The 16,668-nt window shown below is 52.2% G+C and overlaps 1 protein-coding gene across 4 annotated transcripts in view; it reads left to right on the top strand.

The window, feature by feature from the left end:
- The window catches only part of GRIK4 (glutamate ionotropic receptor kainate type subunit 4), a 439,675-nt gene that overhangs the window by 319,460 nt on the left and 103,547 nt on the right, over positions 1-16,668 (top strand). For all 4 annotated transcript variants that reach the window (XM_036862433.1, XM_036862435.1, XM_036862434.1 and 1 more), the window contains 3 exons: positions 6,583-6,744; positions 15,449-15,601; positions 16,497-16,601. In XM_036862433.1, the coding sequence (XP_036718328.1) occupies positions 6,583-6,744; positions 15,449-15,601; positions 16,497-16,601 (420 nt within the window). The remainder of the gene's footprint in view (positions 1-6,582; positions 6,745-15,448; positions 15,602-16,496; positions 16,602-16,668) is intronic.

The following is a 16,668-nucleotide window of genomic DNA, read 5'->3' as shown; positions in this document are numbered from 1 at the left end:
GAAAAGAGACTAAAATAAAGAGATTAAAAAATTAAAAAGCAAAGATTGGCTTTTGGAATTTGGGATTTCAGTGAACAAAATCTAGGACAAAATACCAATAGACAGTGTATGATTTAAAATGTTGTGACTCTAAATTCATACCCACTCTCTCCAACACAATTATTCTCCTAATCATTTAATGAAACCAAAGAACCAGCTTTTGGTTTCACTAAGTTTCTCTGCACTAGGGATACAGTAATGAGCAAGACAGGCCACAGGCCAGCAGGAAAGCATTTGTGGCTCAGATGATGGTGACCAGAGGTGACCGAGGCCCCTGAAGCACTCTCAGCTGAAGTCAGCCAAGTTCATGAAGCTGCCTTTACCTGCCTACTTCTCTATGCATCTTAGCCATTCATGTCTTCAATTACACTGCACTTATGTCTAAATACTCCCCACCTGCTCCCTGCTGTTGGCTTGTATTCCTTCCTGGGGGTCTTCATGCTGAACAGACACGGTGTGGGGTGAACCTCAGCTCTGCCATATTCTCAACATCAGTGTTTAGTTGCTCAGTCTGGTGCCCACACCAATCTCCAGGCCCCTTTGTAATTAAAACCCTTCTCAGGCAGAGATTTAGTTGATGTTGGGTAATCCCTTTACTCTCTTAGACTACCAGTGTTCATTTTGTAGCTGCAAATCTTAGACCAGAAGTCACTGCTCTTAAAGTCGAGTTGTGTATTCTGAAATGAATTTTAACTCTGTTTTGCCAGCTCTTTTACAGCACAATCAGCACGAACTCATAGTGTCCTCTGACCCTTGGTGCCCCACTCACGGTGGTGAGTAAGTGATACAAGCACATAGAGCACTGGGTCTGGGTCTGTTTACAGCAGTGTGGCCATGGGAAACCCACTTCACTTCTCTGGGTCTCTGCTCCTTCAGCTATAATAAATTGGCGCTAATAACTCCCATGCCATAGGGCTGCTGTAAGGATGGATTGAGATCATGCATGTGAAGCGCTTAGTTCTGCCAGGCACACAGTTGGTGGTCAATAAATTGTCTCAGTTATTATTATTATAATTATTGCTTTGTTAGAATTATGTATGGTTGGAAGATCTGGAGCTTCAACTCAAGGCTTCTGTCTCGACACAAATAGCCACACCAAGCAATTTAGCACCTTATGGTGACTTGCTTAGCAAAACTTTTCTCATTTGACAAGTAGCTAAGGATAGCTTCTTGCAGAGCCAGGGGGGAGAGAAGAAGGCAAGAGAAGCCCCCAGGCCAGACAGTTCCCTTTGTCAGGACCCAGCTAGAGTGTGGGGACCAGGAGAAGGAAGGAGAAGAGGCAGCATGGAAGATGGACTGCACTATGTGTGAATTAGCCCTGCAAGGTGGATGTTCTTATCTGCATTTTACAGGTGAGCAGATCGAAATTCAGAGAGGTTACCGGCCTGCCCAAGATCACCCAACCAATATGTGACGAGACAGGATTTGAACCCAGGACCATCTTATTTCGAAATCTCTTTCTACCATATCCTGATGTCTCCTGATGAGATCGCCACATGGCACAACTCCAGGGGGCGCCATTCACATTGCCATCGATGTGAACGGCAGCTGGGAGTTGTGCCATGTAGTGGCCACATCTCCCGAGATCAGAGGGGCGGTTTGCTTAATGGGCGACTGCAAAGGAGAAATGATGAAGGCCTGACCTGGTGGGATTGGAAAGGAAGGGACAGATTCAGGAGACATTTAGGAGACAGATTGGAAAGGATTGACTAGATGTAGAATTAAAAGAAGAGGGGGTTGAGGCTGCCTTTGAAGTGTCTAGCTTAAGTGGCCCAGGCCATAGTCATGCCCTAGGTGGGTTAGAAATAGGGAAAAGAAATAAGGGAGAAGGGGCTGCTGGACGGAGAGAATACAATGCCTTTCCCCCACTTCCCCATTTCACCCGGACCCAGGCCTAGGCAGCAAAGGGTTAGGAGATGGACTTGACCCCAGGACATGGTCTGGACCTGTGCTTTGGTTTCCTGCTTTTCTCCTTAAAGTCAAGCACAGGAGCTGAGTCTGGATCATGAACAACTCTTGCGCTTTTAGCTCTAGTCAGCTGACCTTGCCCCCTCCCCCCTCCCCACCCCCCCTCACAGCCCGCCCTTGCTCCTGGCCTGGTGGATGAGCAAGCTGTAGGGCCGTGGAGTGGTCCCTGCAACGGACCGGTGAGTGGACGCCGGTGGGCAAACCAGGACATTGGAAATGTCACAGCTGCTGGAGAAAGTGAGGGTCACTCAGCTGAGCTACAGCACCCACGTGGCTCTCAAGCCTTTATGCGTGACGCATTCCTTCCAGGCCTGTTCTGAACACCCTTCCTTCCAGATAACACTCCCCTGTATTCACTTGTGGCCATGACATGACCTTTAATTGCAGTTACTCAGTCCCTTGAAAATCACTGTATACAGAAGGACACACGCACACACAACACGCTCACATATGCTCACACATACACAAATGTGTGCACATTGAAAACTTTTTAAATGAGGAGGCCCAGTGATAAGAAAACAAGCTGTTAGGAATTTGCTTTTCAAAACATAATAATGTAACTTCCAGAGGGCAATCAGGGGGTGGCACCAGTTCTGCTCATGTTCTTACACCTTCTGTAGGGGTTAGACCATGAGCAGAGTCAGGCATGGTGAGGACCCCAGGGCACTGAAACATCTTCCATCAACAGCCTTGACCAATATTTACCAAACAACTTCTAGGCATCAGGCACTATGCTGGGTGCAGTGTGGGGTTCAGAAATGGGGCAGACACATCCCTGCTCTCAGGAAAACACAGGCCTTGGGCGCAAGAGGACACAGGCATGAAAATATGTTGGCACCACAAGCACTGTCACAAAGGCAAGCACTCTTGGGGTAATTGAAGACTTGATTTTGGTCTCTGTGCCACCACTCGGCCTTACCAGGCGGCCATTGGCTCTGTTCTTCACCCTGGTTCCCCTGGTCTCTTGATGATGATGGAATCCACTGCCACTGGGAGTGGGGACCTTGAGATTTTCCTTCCCGGGACATTTATAAGAAGAGAATCAAGGTTCCTGTGAGAACCTGATGCACCCCAGGGCTCCTAACACTTTGTCATTTCGGTTAAGGTCACAGCCAGCTGGGCAGCGTGGCTGGGGGAGCACAGGGCACCTGAGTGAGGCCAGGGTATATTCTTGGCTAGAGCTCATGGTGGACGACAGGAGCCAGAGGGCCTTTACTCCCCTCCCATCCTGAAACTGGTTAATTTTATGTAATATCCCTCTCAGCTTAGTGCCTCCACCACTTGGTTTGGGAGTTATGATACATGTTTCCCTGGATTTACTTAGAGTAACATTTCCCACCGGACATTCTGTAAAAGGCTCCTGCGAGACAGTCATAGATTTGGGGCGGAAAAGTGTTCCATGGTCAATATGTTTGGAAAGTTCTGGGTTAAGCAAAATTAAGCTGCTTTACTGTGGGACTTCTTTAACCCTTTAATGTGCTAGCGTGCATTGTGAATCTTGAAAAGGTGACTAGAACACACAATGTTTGCTCACCTCATTTGAATATGGGACCTTGTTTTCACGAAACTTCTGTTAACGCCTCCCGGAAAAGCTAGTGTCCTGAGGAACACACTCTGAGAAATACTAGAGCTTAGAAGATTTTCTTTGCATACAGACTGGTGGTGGTCAGCCGTTTCCCATATTTGCTTAGATACCAGGCTTCAATAGTGGCAGGAGAGTGTAAGTTTAGACATAAAGAAGCATTTCCTAACTGTGAGAGTGCTTAAAGAATAGAGCCTGGAGTGTCCTGGGAAATTACAGTAAGAGAACACGCCACCCCTTTCTTGTCCTTTTACAAGCTCTCCCATGTGTCATTATAAATATCATGGATTATCAAGGAAGCTCCTGGATCTTTTTATCTTTTTATCTTTGAAAATAGGATATAATTGGGGGATGAGAAGGTAGGAATTAAAAGGCAGGAAGACAGGCTGGCTGACTTCTGGAGGGGCTGTCTCTAAGTGTCTGTAATTCATTCATTCATTCTTACTCTGCCGGGGACGTGCCTTTCAAGGAAACACCTTCCGAACTCAGGTTTCCAAGACAAGTGGAACTAAAGAAGCAGGAAGCCAGAAGCTGCCCGCGATCTCATGGTAGCATTTCGGTAACTGTCACGTGTGGAACACTTCTTATGGGCCAGATAAGAGGCGTGGTGAGGGCCACGCCTTGTGCGTGCATCTTACTTGTTCCTTGAACAATCTCTGAGGTTGCTGTCATTGTGCCCACTTTACTAAATGAGGATCTGAAGCCCAGATCCTGAAGGCCATACTTCCTGAAGGTCATACATTTCAGTATAGTGTGAGACCTGGATTTGAACACCAAAGCCCTGACCGCGTATCCCCTCTACTGCCACTGTGAGTCTGTAGACATCACAGTGTCGGTGATTCTTGAAATGGGCCTCCTTCCACCAGGCTGTGCGTGTGAGGATAGGGCGGGGCGTGTTGAGCTGCCCACATTGACAAGGAAGCCGGGGGAGAGGGGACGTCTCCCTCCGCATCCACCACAGCTGGGGAGGCCCCTCGGTTGCCTGACAGCAGCCTGGCTTTGCACCAGGTGGCTCTGCCACCTCCCCCTTGCCAGGTGCGTCTCTTCTCATTCGCCATCTGTCCCCTCGTGTGTGCTGATAGCCCATGGCGCGTGGGTAGCTGCCCTGTTAGGGAGACAGGAGATAACATCAGCCTATGAATCAATACGTTCTCTGGCACGTCCGTGTTCCCCTGGCGGGAGTGTGGCAGGATCCAAAATACACTTAATCCTCATCCCACGCCACGCTGTCAGGGGTTGGTGGCTCCAAAGGAATCTTTGTAACTTCGGTCTGCAAGCTGCAGCTAGTGAGGATGGGCTCCGGGCGGAGCTCAGGCCTGTGGCCCAAGGGCTGGGCCGTGGCTGTGGACGTGAGGGAGGATGCCGGGGACGTGCCAGGGGCCTGGAGCAGCTGAGTCTTAAGACCAGGAGGCCACCCGGAGGAAAGTCATGTTTCTGCTCAGCCACAAGTAAGCCCAAGGCCCCTGCCGTCGGTCCTGTCGGGCTGAGTGGCTGACGGCTTAGTCCTGGGGTCTAACGACCACGTGCCCACTGGGCGCAGAGCTGTGTGCGAGGCACGTGTGATGAATGTGAATTCAACGCACAAGGATGGCCTGACCTGCATTTGAAGGCATTATTCCAGGAGCGGGGATTGACAAGCCGAAGAGCCCACACCCTCTTGCCTGGTTTCCCTGTATAGGGCCAAGGTGGGCCTTGGGAGTCCAGGGCTCTGAGCTCAGCCCTGCCTGAGGAGGGGGATTCTTCTCCCTGTGACGCTATCTCGCCTCAATGGGACTCATGCCTGCAGGTTTTAGCTGAGTGAACACGTGGCCCCGGCCAGGTGATCGGGTGAGGGCCACGCCTCCTGGGAGAATTCCTTTGAGCTTCTAAATGTCACTGCCCCACATGGGGTTTCTCTGACTGCCTCATCTCAAGTAGCAGCCCCACCCTAACCCACCATAGATATCTGACAGTATATGTATTTATCTGTCTATTTACAATCTGTCTTTTCCCCTAAGCTGCAAGCTCCTGGACATCAGGAAATGTGTTTCTTTTTCACATCTTCTGAGTCTAGAACATCCTCTGTGCCCATGTCTGGCACATAATAAGCACTTAAATGTGTGTTAAATGAGTAAAAAATAGTAATAACAAATGAAGGCACAGCCCTACCTGCAGACCTTCAGGTTGAGATTCTTAGCAAACTTGATCTTGTCACTCCTCTGCTGACAGCGCCCTCAGGTCCCATCACTACAGGATAAAGTGCAAGCTCCCCAGCCTGGCAGCCAGGCCACTGTGCTCTGGCCCCTGCTGACGTCTCCAGCTTCATCTCTCACCGTCTCCCTACCCACATGCCTCCTAGTGCTGACCCAGTGACTCTCAAACATTGGTGTGCGTATGACCTTGGGCCCTGCTGTAAATGCAGACTCCTGGGCCTCGGCTCCCGAGATTCAGATTCAGCTGGTGTTCGGTGGGCTGCAGGGGTCATCACTTTTTTTACAGATACCTGGGTGAGTCTGATGGCAGGTATTCTGCAGACACACTTTGAGGAGCATTGCTTCTGTCAAAGTACACTGCAGGCACCCACGCACTGTCTCACCTCCATGCCTTTGTATCCATGGTGACTTCTGTCTGGAATAGCCTTTGTCCATCCACAGTTTCTACCCAGAAAACGCCTAGGCATCCTTCAAGACTCAGCTCATGGGTCACACCTTCTGCAGACCCAGTCCTGCCTCCACAATCTCATTTGTGTTTTTCTTTCTCTCTCCACCCGGAGCATTGTACACATGCCTCTCTTAGAGATCTTTCTGTTTATTTCTCTCTTCTCTCTCCTGGCACCTCAACACTGTGAGCTACTTGAAGAAGAACTCTCCGTTATCTCTGGACCCTGACACCTAGCAGAGAGCCTGGCAACGGTGTCCATGTGACTAGAACGCACTGCCCAGCTGTGCTCCTGCAGAGCCCACCCCACCCTTCCCTTCCTAACCCTGCTCTGCTCTGCCTGCTGCGTCTTTCAGGAGTTCTCGCTCCAGAGGATGGACAGCCTCGTGGACGATCGCGTCAACATCCTGGGATTTTCCATTTTCAACCAGTCCCATGCTTTCTTCCAAGAGTTTGCCCGGAGCCTCAACCAGTCCTGGCAGGAGAACTGTGACCATGTGCCCTTCACGGGGCCCGCAGTAAGTGCCCACCAAGCCCCTCCCTGGTGCCCCTTTGCCGCCACGCACACCCCCTCCGTGGGCCAGACCCCCCAGATACAACAGCCCCTGGGCTCCAGCCTTCTCCGGGCCCAGCTCAGAAAGAGGCTGTAGAAATGCTGGGAAGTGGTCACGAGGGACACGTCTGGGGACGTGGGGAGCTGTGAGCAGCAAGCGTAGAGGAGTCAGCAGGGAGAGAGGCCCCGCGTGGTCACTTAGTGAGGTCTGTGGCCAGACTCCTGGTGATGCTGTTTACTGAGACCCGCCTGAGCTCAGGATCCGAGACTTTTACCATCAGAAAGGGCTTTAGCCGATCTGTTCCCTCACTTCTCAGACAGGCTGAAGCCCAGGCTGGGAATGCGGGTGAGGGACGAGGATGTGGGGCTCTTGTTCAAGGGCAAACACCAAGCCTTTCGCAGGTGAAGCTAGATTCTGATACTCCTGGCCCAGCGCTCTTTCACCTCCCTGGACCACTGCCCCTGGTAGAGCTTGTCCAGAGAGACTTCCTTTGTGCCTTCACCCGTGTGTTTCCCCCCTGCGCTTCCTTCCCCTCCATTTGTGATGGAGACAGAGGTTTCCCTGGCTGTTCTCCCCTGGATATGATGTCCTTACTCTGTGGGGCAGCTCAGGAAGGTCTGCTCGTGTCCATGTGCTAAATGACAGGTTCTCAGGAGGTGAGATGGCATGGCTTTCTAGATCTGTCCTAGCCAGGTTACATTTAAGCCTCCCAAAGCCCCATAAGGCAGCTCATGTGATGCTCACATAACTTTCCAAAGGGTCAGAGCTCATGCAAAGCTCGGGGAGCTTTGATCAGGGAAGCGGATGGGAGAAGGAGGCGTGAGAACTTGAGTTGCAAGGCTCTTAAGGTTACAGAGCACATCCCAACAGGGTGTTTTAGAGCTGAAAGAGGGAAGATTCCATAGGAAGGATTTGGCGGGGGCGAAACATCTGAAAGACGGGAGTCCTCACCCCCAGGGGCTTAAGGAACAGTGAGTATTTCCTCAAGCACAGGGTCATGGGTAGGACCAGGCTCACCCCTCCTGGCAGGAGTACAGCCCTGTGCTCCTGGTCTTGTCCGTGGGTCTTGCAGTCATGACTCCGGTATTGTAATGAGGTGCTGACACACTTCAAAGGCTCACAGCACAGTATCAGGAGAGGAAACAAAACCTGCCACCTCCTCTCCAACCTGAACCGTTCCACATTTGGCTTTGGCAGAGTGAAATTAAAGGTCCCAGTGCCACACTGCTGACGTCCCTCTGAGGGTTTCAGCCCTTCCATTCGTGCTCACATTGACCACGAACAGGCAGATGGGAGGCCCTTGGTACCTGCCTCGTAAGGACCCAACACCAAGGCCAGGCAGTGCCACTCACAGGGCTGTAGGGCCAGCTCTGGCTGCGCTCACATGTGCTGAAAAGAGCACTAGCCTTAGAGGCACAGGACCTGGATTCAAATACTGGCTTTGCTATTTTCTTGCTGTGTGATCTTAGGTAGCTATGTAACCCTTCTGGGCCTCAGATTCTTTTTTCTGTAATTTTGGGCAATTATGCTTGACCATGTTAGAGGATTGTTGTGAAGGTAAAATGGGATATGCTTCCATCCTCAATCCACAGTTATTCATTGAATGAGTTTATTTCACATTCCATCTGCCAGACACTGGGAGAAGCCTTAGTAAATATATCAGGTAGCTTTTGCAACAGAAATGCTGTGTAACAACCTACCCTCAGATCTCACCAGCTTACAACGATGAACATTTATGTAGCTCGTGCATCTGAGGGTCAGCTAGGGATCAGCTGGTCTACGCTGGCTCAGCAGGCAGCTCTGCTGATCTAGCTGAGCTCACTCAATGCCCAGGGGTCGGCTGATCTAGGCTGGGATGGCTCCGCTCCACGTGCCTCTCACCCTTCTCCTGACCCAGCAGGCTAGCCTGGTATATTCTCATGGTGGTGGCAGGAGAGCAACAAAGCAAGTGGAAATGCACAAGACCTCATAGTCCTAGGCTCCCAGGACAGGCACACTGTGTGACTGCCACCTCATTTCGTTGGCCAAAGAATGCCACATGCACAAACTCAAGAGTCAGGGAGTGAAGAAACGGACAGAATGCTGAACCGCTGATGCTTGAAATTATCCCACCCTGACCTCTTCTTCCTCCTCATGGCACCCTAGTAACAGACAAGAGCGGTTGTGCATCCCTTTTTGACAAATGAAGAAACTGAGGTGAAATGAGGAGAGCCGGGGGCCTGCCGAGGGCCTCCAGAGGATGGTGCTACAGCGAAGCCTGAACTCTAGCTTACAGAACCTTCCAGCCATGGTCTCTGTGGTCTCTGAAGGGAAGGTGATACAGCAACTCCTCACCTGGAAGCAACAAATCTTTCTCGAGGCTTCTCGCTTCAGCATCTACCTTTGGCAAAGCGGTGCCTCTTCCTGTCCCTTTGGGGACAGAAATTCCCAGCACAAACAGCCCAGCTCTTTCATCTGCTGGGGAGCCGGAAGGCGAGAAAGAATCAGTTCCAGGAAAGCGCAGCCCCGTTTGTCTCCCCATCCAGCTTTCTAAAGAGGCTGCAACCGCTCCTGTCTCGGAGGGGCTGCTCTCCTCCCCCTCCCTTTCCTCCAAGGTCCTCTCCGCTCTCCCCTCCTCTCTCCATCGGTTCCATTCTCTTTTCCTTCTCATCTCCTGCCCTCACTCTTCCCTTTCCACTTTCCTCTGTCACCATAACCTCCTTCCTTTCTTTCTCTTTCTGTTCCTCTTTCTCTCCCACATGCCACGTTTTCTTTGCATTTTCTTCTGTCTCATTTCTTTTCTTCCCAACTGGAGTGTGTCTCCCTCTCTTCCTCGTCTTCCCACTCGGCCCATGATATTCCAGTTGCAGCTCGCTGGAAAGGGGGCCCAGGTCCAAGGGCACAGAGAGGGAGCGGCTGAACCGAAGGATGACCACCAAAGGAAAAAGCTCAGTGCTGCGCCCACCACACTGGGTCCGCCAGGTGACTGCCGGCGAGCCACAGACATGCTTCTTGCCGGAGGTGATGACAGTGACAGAAGACAGCGTCGTGAAGGGAGACACATCCCCGCTAATTTCACGTGCCAATCCCATTCATCACGCAGCAAAGAACAAAATCGTGGAAAATCATTAAAATTACAGATGGCTAGATTAAGTAATTAGAATTTAGGCTAAAGCAGCTGTTTGTAATTAAGTGTTTATTTCATTGAATAAAACTCAGATTGTAAGAACTACTCCATGAGATTTTAACGGTTCCTGTACTGGTATTGTGTTGGGGGTCAGAGTTTAAGTGACAAAAGTTCAGAGACAAACAGACATCCAAGAGGACTCTGGGAATCCAGTGATCTGGGGGGTGTCAGGGAAGACGAGGGTTACAGGTGTGAGTTTAGAAGACATTCTTATTTTTATTTGGATGGGTGGGGGAGAAACTCAGCCGCTATTCCCTGAGTCAGATTGATTTATCTTAATTTATACAGAGTCTTTCATTCCCCTGAACAATTTACAAACAGCTCAAAAGAAGATAACAATGAAGAAACAAATGAAAATATAAAAACAAGAGAATCGAGGGTGTTTGCCAAGCAACATTTTGGAGCCAAGAAAGGAGAGGATTTTAAATGAGGGTTGAGTCATTTGGGGGATTTAATATTTAGAAGAGACAGGACGGGAGAAGCAGAGACAAGACCCAGAGGCACACACATGCGGATGGGGAACAGAAACCACAGAAAGACAGTGAGGGCTCATGAAAGGGAAGCAGGATGGACGACGGGAAGGAGCAGGGATGGTGGGCACTACGGGCCCAGCCCTGGAGACGTGGATGGAGCGCTATTTGGGTACCAGAACTTCTCCCCAACTGCAGTCCCAAATGCTTTCCAGAGCTAAATTAGTAAATAATAGTAGAGGAAGAAAGCAATTCGGAGAGCAAAAAGGTACTTTGGGATGGAGACCCTCAGTGAGATGGAAAAGTTGATGAGGCAGAGATTAGATTACAGGCTCTCATGCCATCGGAGGTGAAATTGGCAACGGTGGATGGGGTGGGGGGAGTAAGCTGGAGGAGTGTGGATGGGAGACAAGGTTTCAGAGAAGCAGTTGGAGGGTCCCAGTGAGAGGCCTGGGCTGATGGCCAGGAGCCTGTGAGAGAGGAGCCGTCTGGTGGTCTATGGAGGACCTTAGGAGACTGAGCTGAGAAAAGAAGATGTTCGGGACTTAGCAGGTTTCAGGAGCTCAAATCAGCCCAAGTTGAACTGCAGAAAGGACCCATGAAGCCCAGAGCACACTGGGGACACGTCAGCTGTGTCACCTCTCTGAAGTCAAGATACAGTTGGAGGGGAGACAGGGACCTTGATGATGTTCCTTCCATCCGCTTCCTCCTTCCCACCCCCAGCATCCCTTGCTGGAGCTGTAATTACCAGAAGCACTTGAAGAATCTTGAAGGCCCCAGAGTTCAAGATGCCAAAGAACACTGCAAACAGACACACGCCGATTTCCCAGCATCTGGATCATTTGCTAATAAGGGAGCATCAGCCAAGAAAACCGCGTCCCAGACGGAGTGGGAATAGCGGCAACCATGTGGCAGGAAGAGCTTGGGGCCTGGTGGGAGGATGTGAGTAATGGCCTGGTGAGCTGTGTCTGCAAGTCTCCGGGGACCAGCACGCAGCCTCGTGAGAAGAAGAAGGGGGCTTAGAGAGGGGATAAGGCCAGGCCTCTCTGGGGTCCTGCCCTGAGACAAAGCGGGTCCCCAAGGCCTCGGTACCAGTTAGGATGCTCTGAGCTTCAAGTAACGGAAATCCGGAATTAAACGGTGTCTTACCAAAAAGGAAGTGTGTTGTCACGTGTCACAGTAAGCCCAGAGGTAGGGCAGATCCTGGAGCGATGTCGTTGGAAACCCAGGTTCCTTGCATCTCTGCTCTGTCGCCCTTGGTGTCAACTTCATCCTCAGGATGGAGCCAGGATGGCTGCGGCAGGTCCAGGTGTCATGTCCAGACCCAGTAATGTCCAGAGGAGGAGGAAGGACTGCCGCTCCTAGAGACAGGAAACTCGTCTGAGAAGCCCGTCGCTGGAGCCCCTCACTCCAGGCCTCAGTTCGTGTTTCATTGGTCAGAATTGGACCACCTGCCCATATTGGCAGGGGGGATGGGATGACTCTTGGACGGCTCAGGCTCCCCTGGGAGCTGGGGCTGGGACCCCTGAAGCACATGGCTGCTTGGGGGAGGGGAGGACACCTGCAGGAAATGGGGGTTCTGTTAGGGAGGAGGAAGGGGAGAATGGGTGCTGGGGAGGCAGCTGGGGGTACCCTTCCACGGCCCCCTCTGTCCTGCCCTTATAGTCCTGTTCCAGTAGATGCCCCAAGTGGCTCTTAACTGAAGGTCTAACTTGAGGACAAACAACCAGTCAGACCACGAGGCAAACTGGGTGATGACTAAGCCCGGGGCAGCAGAGAAGCCTGCCTAGCACCCTTCCCCGTGCCCAGCTCTGGCCCAAGAGTCTCAGGCTCGCATCTGCTGTTGAGAAGGTAACTGCATCCAGGAAGATTGCCCCATGCTGTCCTGGGAGGCGAGGCACGGATAATTCTGATAGAGCAGTGACACCCCCTGGCTTCTCCAGAGGAGCCTTGTCAGGAAGGGAGGGAGAAAGAGTGCTGCAGAGAGGGGCGGAAACCAGCCTGGAGAGAGGGGTGCTGGGCTTCCAGTCTAGTCCTGTCCTGGCTGAAGTCCTGTCTTCATTTATAAAATGAGAGGGTTGGACTTGTTGATTTCTAAGATCCCCTCCAGCTCTGACACGAGTGATTTTGAGAATCTCAGGATGGAGAGATTAACTGGGAGGCAAGGGAGACAAAAATTAGTTTATGGCATCATTTAAATAGCCAAACGGAAGGATGGAGAAGCCAGTGTCAATAGGGGTAGCTACCTCTCCCTCAGGTAGATGTGTGTCCAAGCTGGAAAGGGAGAGTCTGTAGCATTCATAATTTCCATATGTCCTTTGGCAAGGAAATGTGAGAGGTCCATTAATAAAGGAGTCACTTGTGCTCAGGGGGAAATGAATTGTGTGCAAAGGACAAGACAGCTGTAGGCTTGCCGAGAAGCATCCAGCGCCACGCAGGTGAGCCTCGAATCAAGTGAAGGAGGAGCTCAGCTGCTAGGGGAAGGGCACTGGGATGGAGAAGAGGGTGAGGAAGGTGATGGATGAACTTGGAGGAAGGTGGCTGGTTTGCACGGCTCAGCGGGACCACAGAGGTTTCCACTGACCGTGATCGTGCGATTTAGGTGCCCTTACCTGCTTGGTCTCCGGGTCACAGGTGGCCACAGGTGGCTTCAGGACCGGGCCAGAAAGGAGGGGTGATTGATAGAGCTGGGAGGGCGGAAGACCCAGTGAAGGCAGAGGGGACACAATGGCTCACGCCTGGTGGGATGTCTCAGCAGAGAACAGGAGGTGCTGAGGTCTGCAGTACCCGCCGGATCGTAGGGGCTGAATAGATGTGTGAAGAAAGGACAGAGGCAGGTGGAAGAAAAGAAAGAAGGAGCAAGAGAGGGAGAGAGAGGGTGAGAGGGAGGAAGGAAGAACACACTGGCCAGGCAGTTTTGCGTGCAAGGGAACTAGAATTGGGACAGAGGACTTTATTTGGCTGTTTTTCCCTCTACTTGCCTTCTAGAAAGATTATCCAAAGTCAGCTCACCCAGTTCCCATGACAGGCCTTTCTGCCCAACATGGAGCAAAACTGTGGGGAAATACATCCCTCTTCCCAGCCCATTTTCTGCCCCGTCGCTCCCTGTTCTTACTACTCTCCAGGGCCCTAGCTCAGCCAGCACGGGCTTCCTGAGCCCCTGCTGATGCCCGTGGGCACCTGGGGTGCATCACCCCGCCCTCGGGTATGGTGGCCCCTGAGACTGGCAGTTTAGAGGGCACTTTTACTGACCCGTGAGGCAGGAATGCTACCTCCTGCGTGCAGGAAACTTGCTCCCCGCGAGGTTCCATCACTCAGCACGTGAGAGAGGCCTGGGCGCTAGACTCGGGGTTCTGTGTTCTGAGTGTTGAGCTCTTTCTCCTGCACCCCCCTGACTCAGGCTGCTTATACTCTGTCTGGAGAGCTTGAAAAAGATCCAAGAGGTCACAAGCTGGTCTCTCTGCCTCCAGCCTTGGAGGGACCGGTGTCCCAGGGCCTGGCCAGCTAGGAGGGAGGTTGTAAGATGCCACATGGAAAGTGTTCTTGACGGGTTAGGCTCTGAAGGGACGGTGGTGCTGATTGCCCGCGGTGGGATGTCAGAGTTCAGTGAGGAATGTGCTTTGCACTGGGGCCGTGGGTTGAATTCCAGAGCCCAACATCACACCTCCCACGAGGAAGCCTCTGCCTGCCCTCCTGGGCCTCCCCTCAGGGTCCCGTACAGTGTAGACCCTGGAGTCATTCACACTGGGTAGGTTCTCTTGTCATTAACACAGCAGAGTGTGGCCCCCTCCTCAGATGGCACGTTCCCCAAGGACAGGCATCTTCTGTTCTTCTGCTCCTACCACCTCCTCCCAAACACCCCAACCTGCCCCTCCCCAAAGCTTGCAAACATCCGGTTAACCGGATGCATGTTCGGGCTGAGCCTTGTGGGCAGATTTCACTCAACATTTAATTCAATTCAAGAAATACGTCTTGGGGGCTTCCTGTATGCAGGGTCCTGGCTCTAGACGAGATGCATGAGATAGAGATTGAGGTCCTGCGTGTTCCTGCCCTGAGCGCTGGCAGTTTCACAGGGAGGTGAAAATATGGACAAACAGCTGCACTAGCCCTTCCCCTGCCTTTAAGGCCCTCACAGCACTCTCCCCACCTCACCTCTGGTTTATTGCTTTCTGCCCTCCTCCCCCCATGTGTGCTCCACCCTCCCCCCCCCACCTTGTCTTTGGCCCCGCAGTTCCCCCTCTGGAATGCCTTTCTCCTTTTCCCAGCTGCTCCCCACCCCCAGATCCAATGTCTTTCCTACCAAATCCTTCAGTGCTCAGTTCCAATGCTGAATCCTCCAAGAAACATTTTCTTGATCACCCAACCAGGTAAGGTAACTTCTCTTTGGACCCCCCAACAGACCTTTTGGCCCATGTCACTCAGTTTCATGTTACCTTTATTTGTGTTCTATCTCCCCATCTCCCCTCCCCAATCCCACTCTAATCTATCACAAGAATAGGGTCTTGCTCATTGCTGGGCTTTGAACTCACCATATACTTCATATATGCTCATCATATTCGATAGTACAAAGTAGACTGTAACAGTAGGTACATTTAGGAAGAAACAATATCAAGGGGGTCTTCCAGGAGGAAGTGACCTTCAACTGAGCCTTGCAGAATGGGCAAATCTGAGGGTAGGGTTCCTTCCACCTCCTGAGATAAGCACCCTGCCCCTTCCTTGGGGCGTCTCAGATCAGTGGAAGATGTTACTTCCCTGGAGAAAAGAGAGAATAGGATACCCTTGAAATCATTTGGGGCCCAAAGAGGTGGCTTGGTGGTCCAATTTCAGAGAAGGCTTGGCCACCATTGTTGCCTTGGGCCAGCACTGGACTCTTAGGGGAAGTGGACCCCAGAGACAGGAGGTGGGTCCAGGGCATCAGAGACACGCCTTTACTTCTTTGTTTTGCTTTTCTTTCTTCCTCCTCTTCTCCTTTCTTCCTCCTTTCCCTTTCCTTCCTTTACACCTGTCACTTCGTCTCTCTGCCCCCTCCCAGCTGTCCTCCGCCCTGCTGTTTGACGCCGTCTACGCTGTGGTGATGGCGGTGCAGGAGCTGAACCGCAGCCAGGAGATCGGCGTGAAGCCCCTGTCCTGTGGCTCGGCCCAGATCTGGCAGCACGGCACCAGCCTCATGAATTACCTGCGCATGGTGAGGGGTGGTGGGGGCCCTGTGGGCCACGCCCAGCCTGCGGGGGGCGGGAGGGACCACTGTTCAAGGCCCCTCACCTCCAGGCCTCCCCAGTACATCACAGCCCCGGGTAAAACAGCGACCTGTGGTGACCCCATTGAGGGGATCATCGGTCACAGTTGTTCCCTAATCCCTAAAAACCACCGAGAATCCATGGCAAGTTTGTTTACGGGGCAATGGACCTTGAGCCTTAGACTGTTAGGGGGTCTCTGGATTCCAGGCTTGGAACTGGACCCCTTGGCTCAGAGGTGGTCCCTGCAAAGCTCTGCACAAGTGGGGACAGATGGATGATGCTGTCATAGACCGTGGCCCCTCAGGGAGTTGCAGGCTCAACACTTCTGGCCTGATACTGGGTTCCCCCAGGGTTCTCCCAGCCAAGCCACCTCTGGTGGGATGGGCGTGGATTCTAGCCCACGAAGAAGCCATCTCCCATCAGAGAAGCCTGGGGGAGAGCGGCTAGGATTTTGCAGTTAGAGTCGGGTTATCCTGCAGCTTGGAGGTGGGTGAGTAGCTGCCCAAGGAGGATAAATGCTATTCACAGCCAAGGGCCTGGAGGAGGAGCTCAGGGGGATCTGAGCTCAAGCTAGCATCTCAGCATCAGGTTGGTTTATGCAGCAGCTGTGAGGTCATTGGGTGTGGGCGTCCTCTCCTCCTCTAGCCCCGGCCAAGTCTGAACTGGTTCCAGAGACATCACGTGCGTAGTCTGAAGATCCTGTGGCTGAGAGGTGGACAGGAGAACGGATCTTGATGGCTTCCCTTCTCTTGGGCATCCTTAACCAGCACGGTGGAATGCTTGCTTGGGGCCACGTGGAAGGCGGGGCCTATTTGGTGCTGTAACTCACTCTCTCTTGGACAGGTAGAATTGGAAGGTCTCACCGGCCACATTGAATTCAACAGCAAAGGCCAGAGGTCCAACTATGCCTTGAAAATCTTACAGTTCACGAGGAATGGTTTCCGGCAGGTAAGCCTAGCCGTGCTGCTGTGGTGGCACATCCCTCCCCCTTGTTCCTTTCTCTGTCGCCAGCCCA

The sequence above is a fragment of the Balaenoptera musculus genome, chromosome 8, assembly GCF_009873245.2.
Source record: "Balaenoptera musculus isolate JJ_BM4_2016_0621 chromosome 8, mBalMus1.pri.v3, whole genome shotgun sequence".
In the NCBI taxonomy this organism is placed as follows: domain Eukaryota; kingdom Metazoa; phylum Chordata; class Mammalia; order Artiodactyla; family Balaenopteridae; genus Balaenoptera; species Balaenoptera musculus.
The sequence above is the reverse complement of the archived record's forward strand: the minus strand, read 5'-3'. Positions and strand labels throughout refer to the sequence as shown.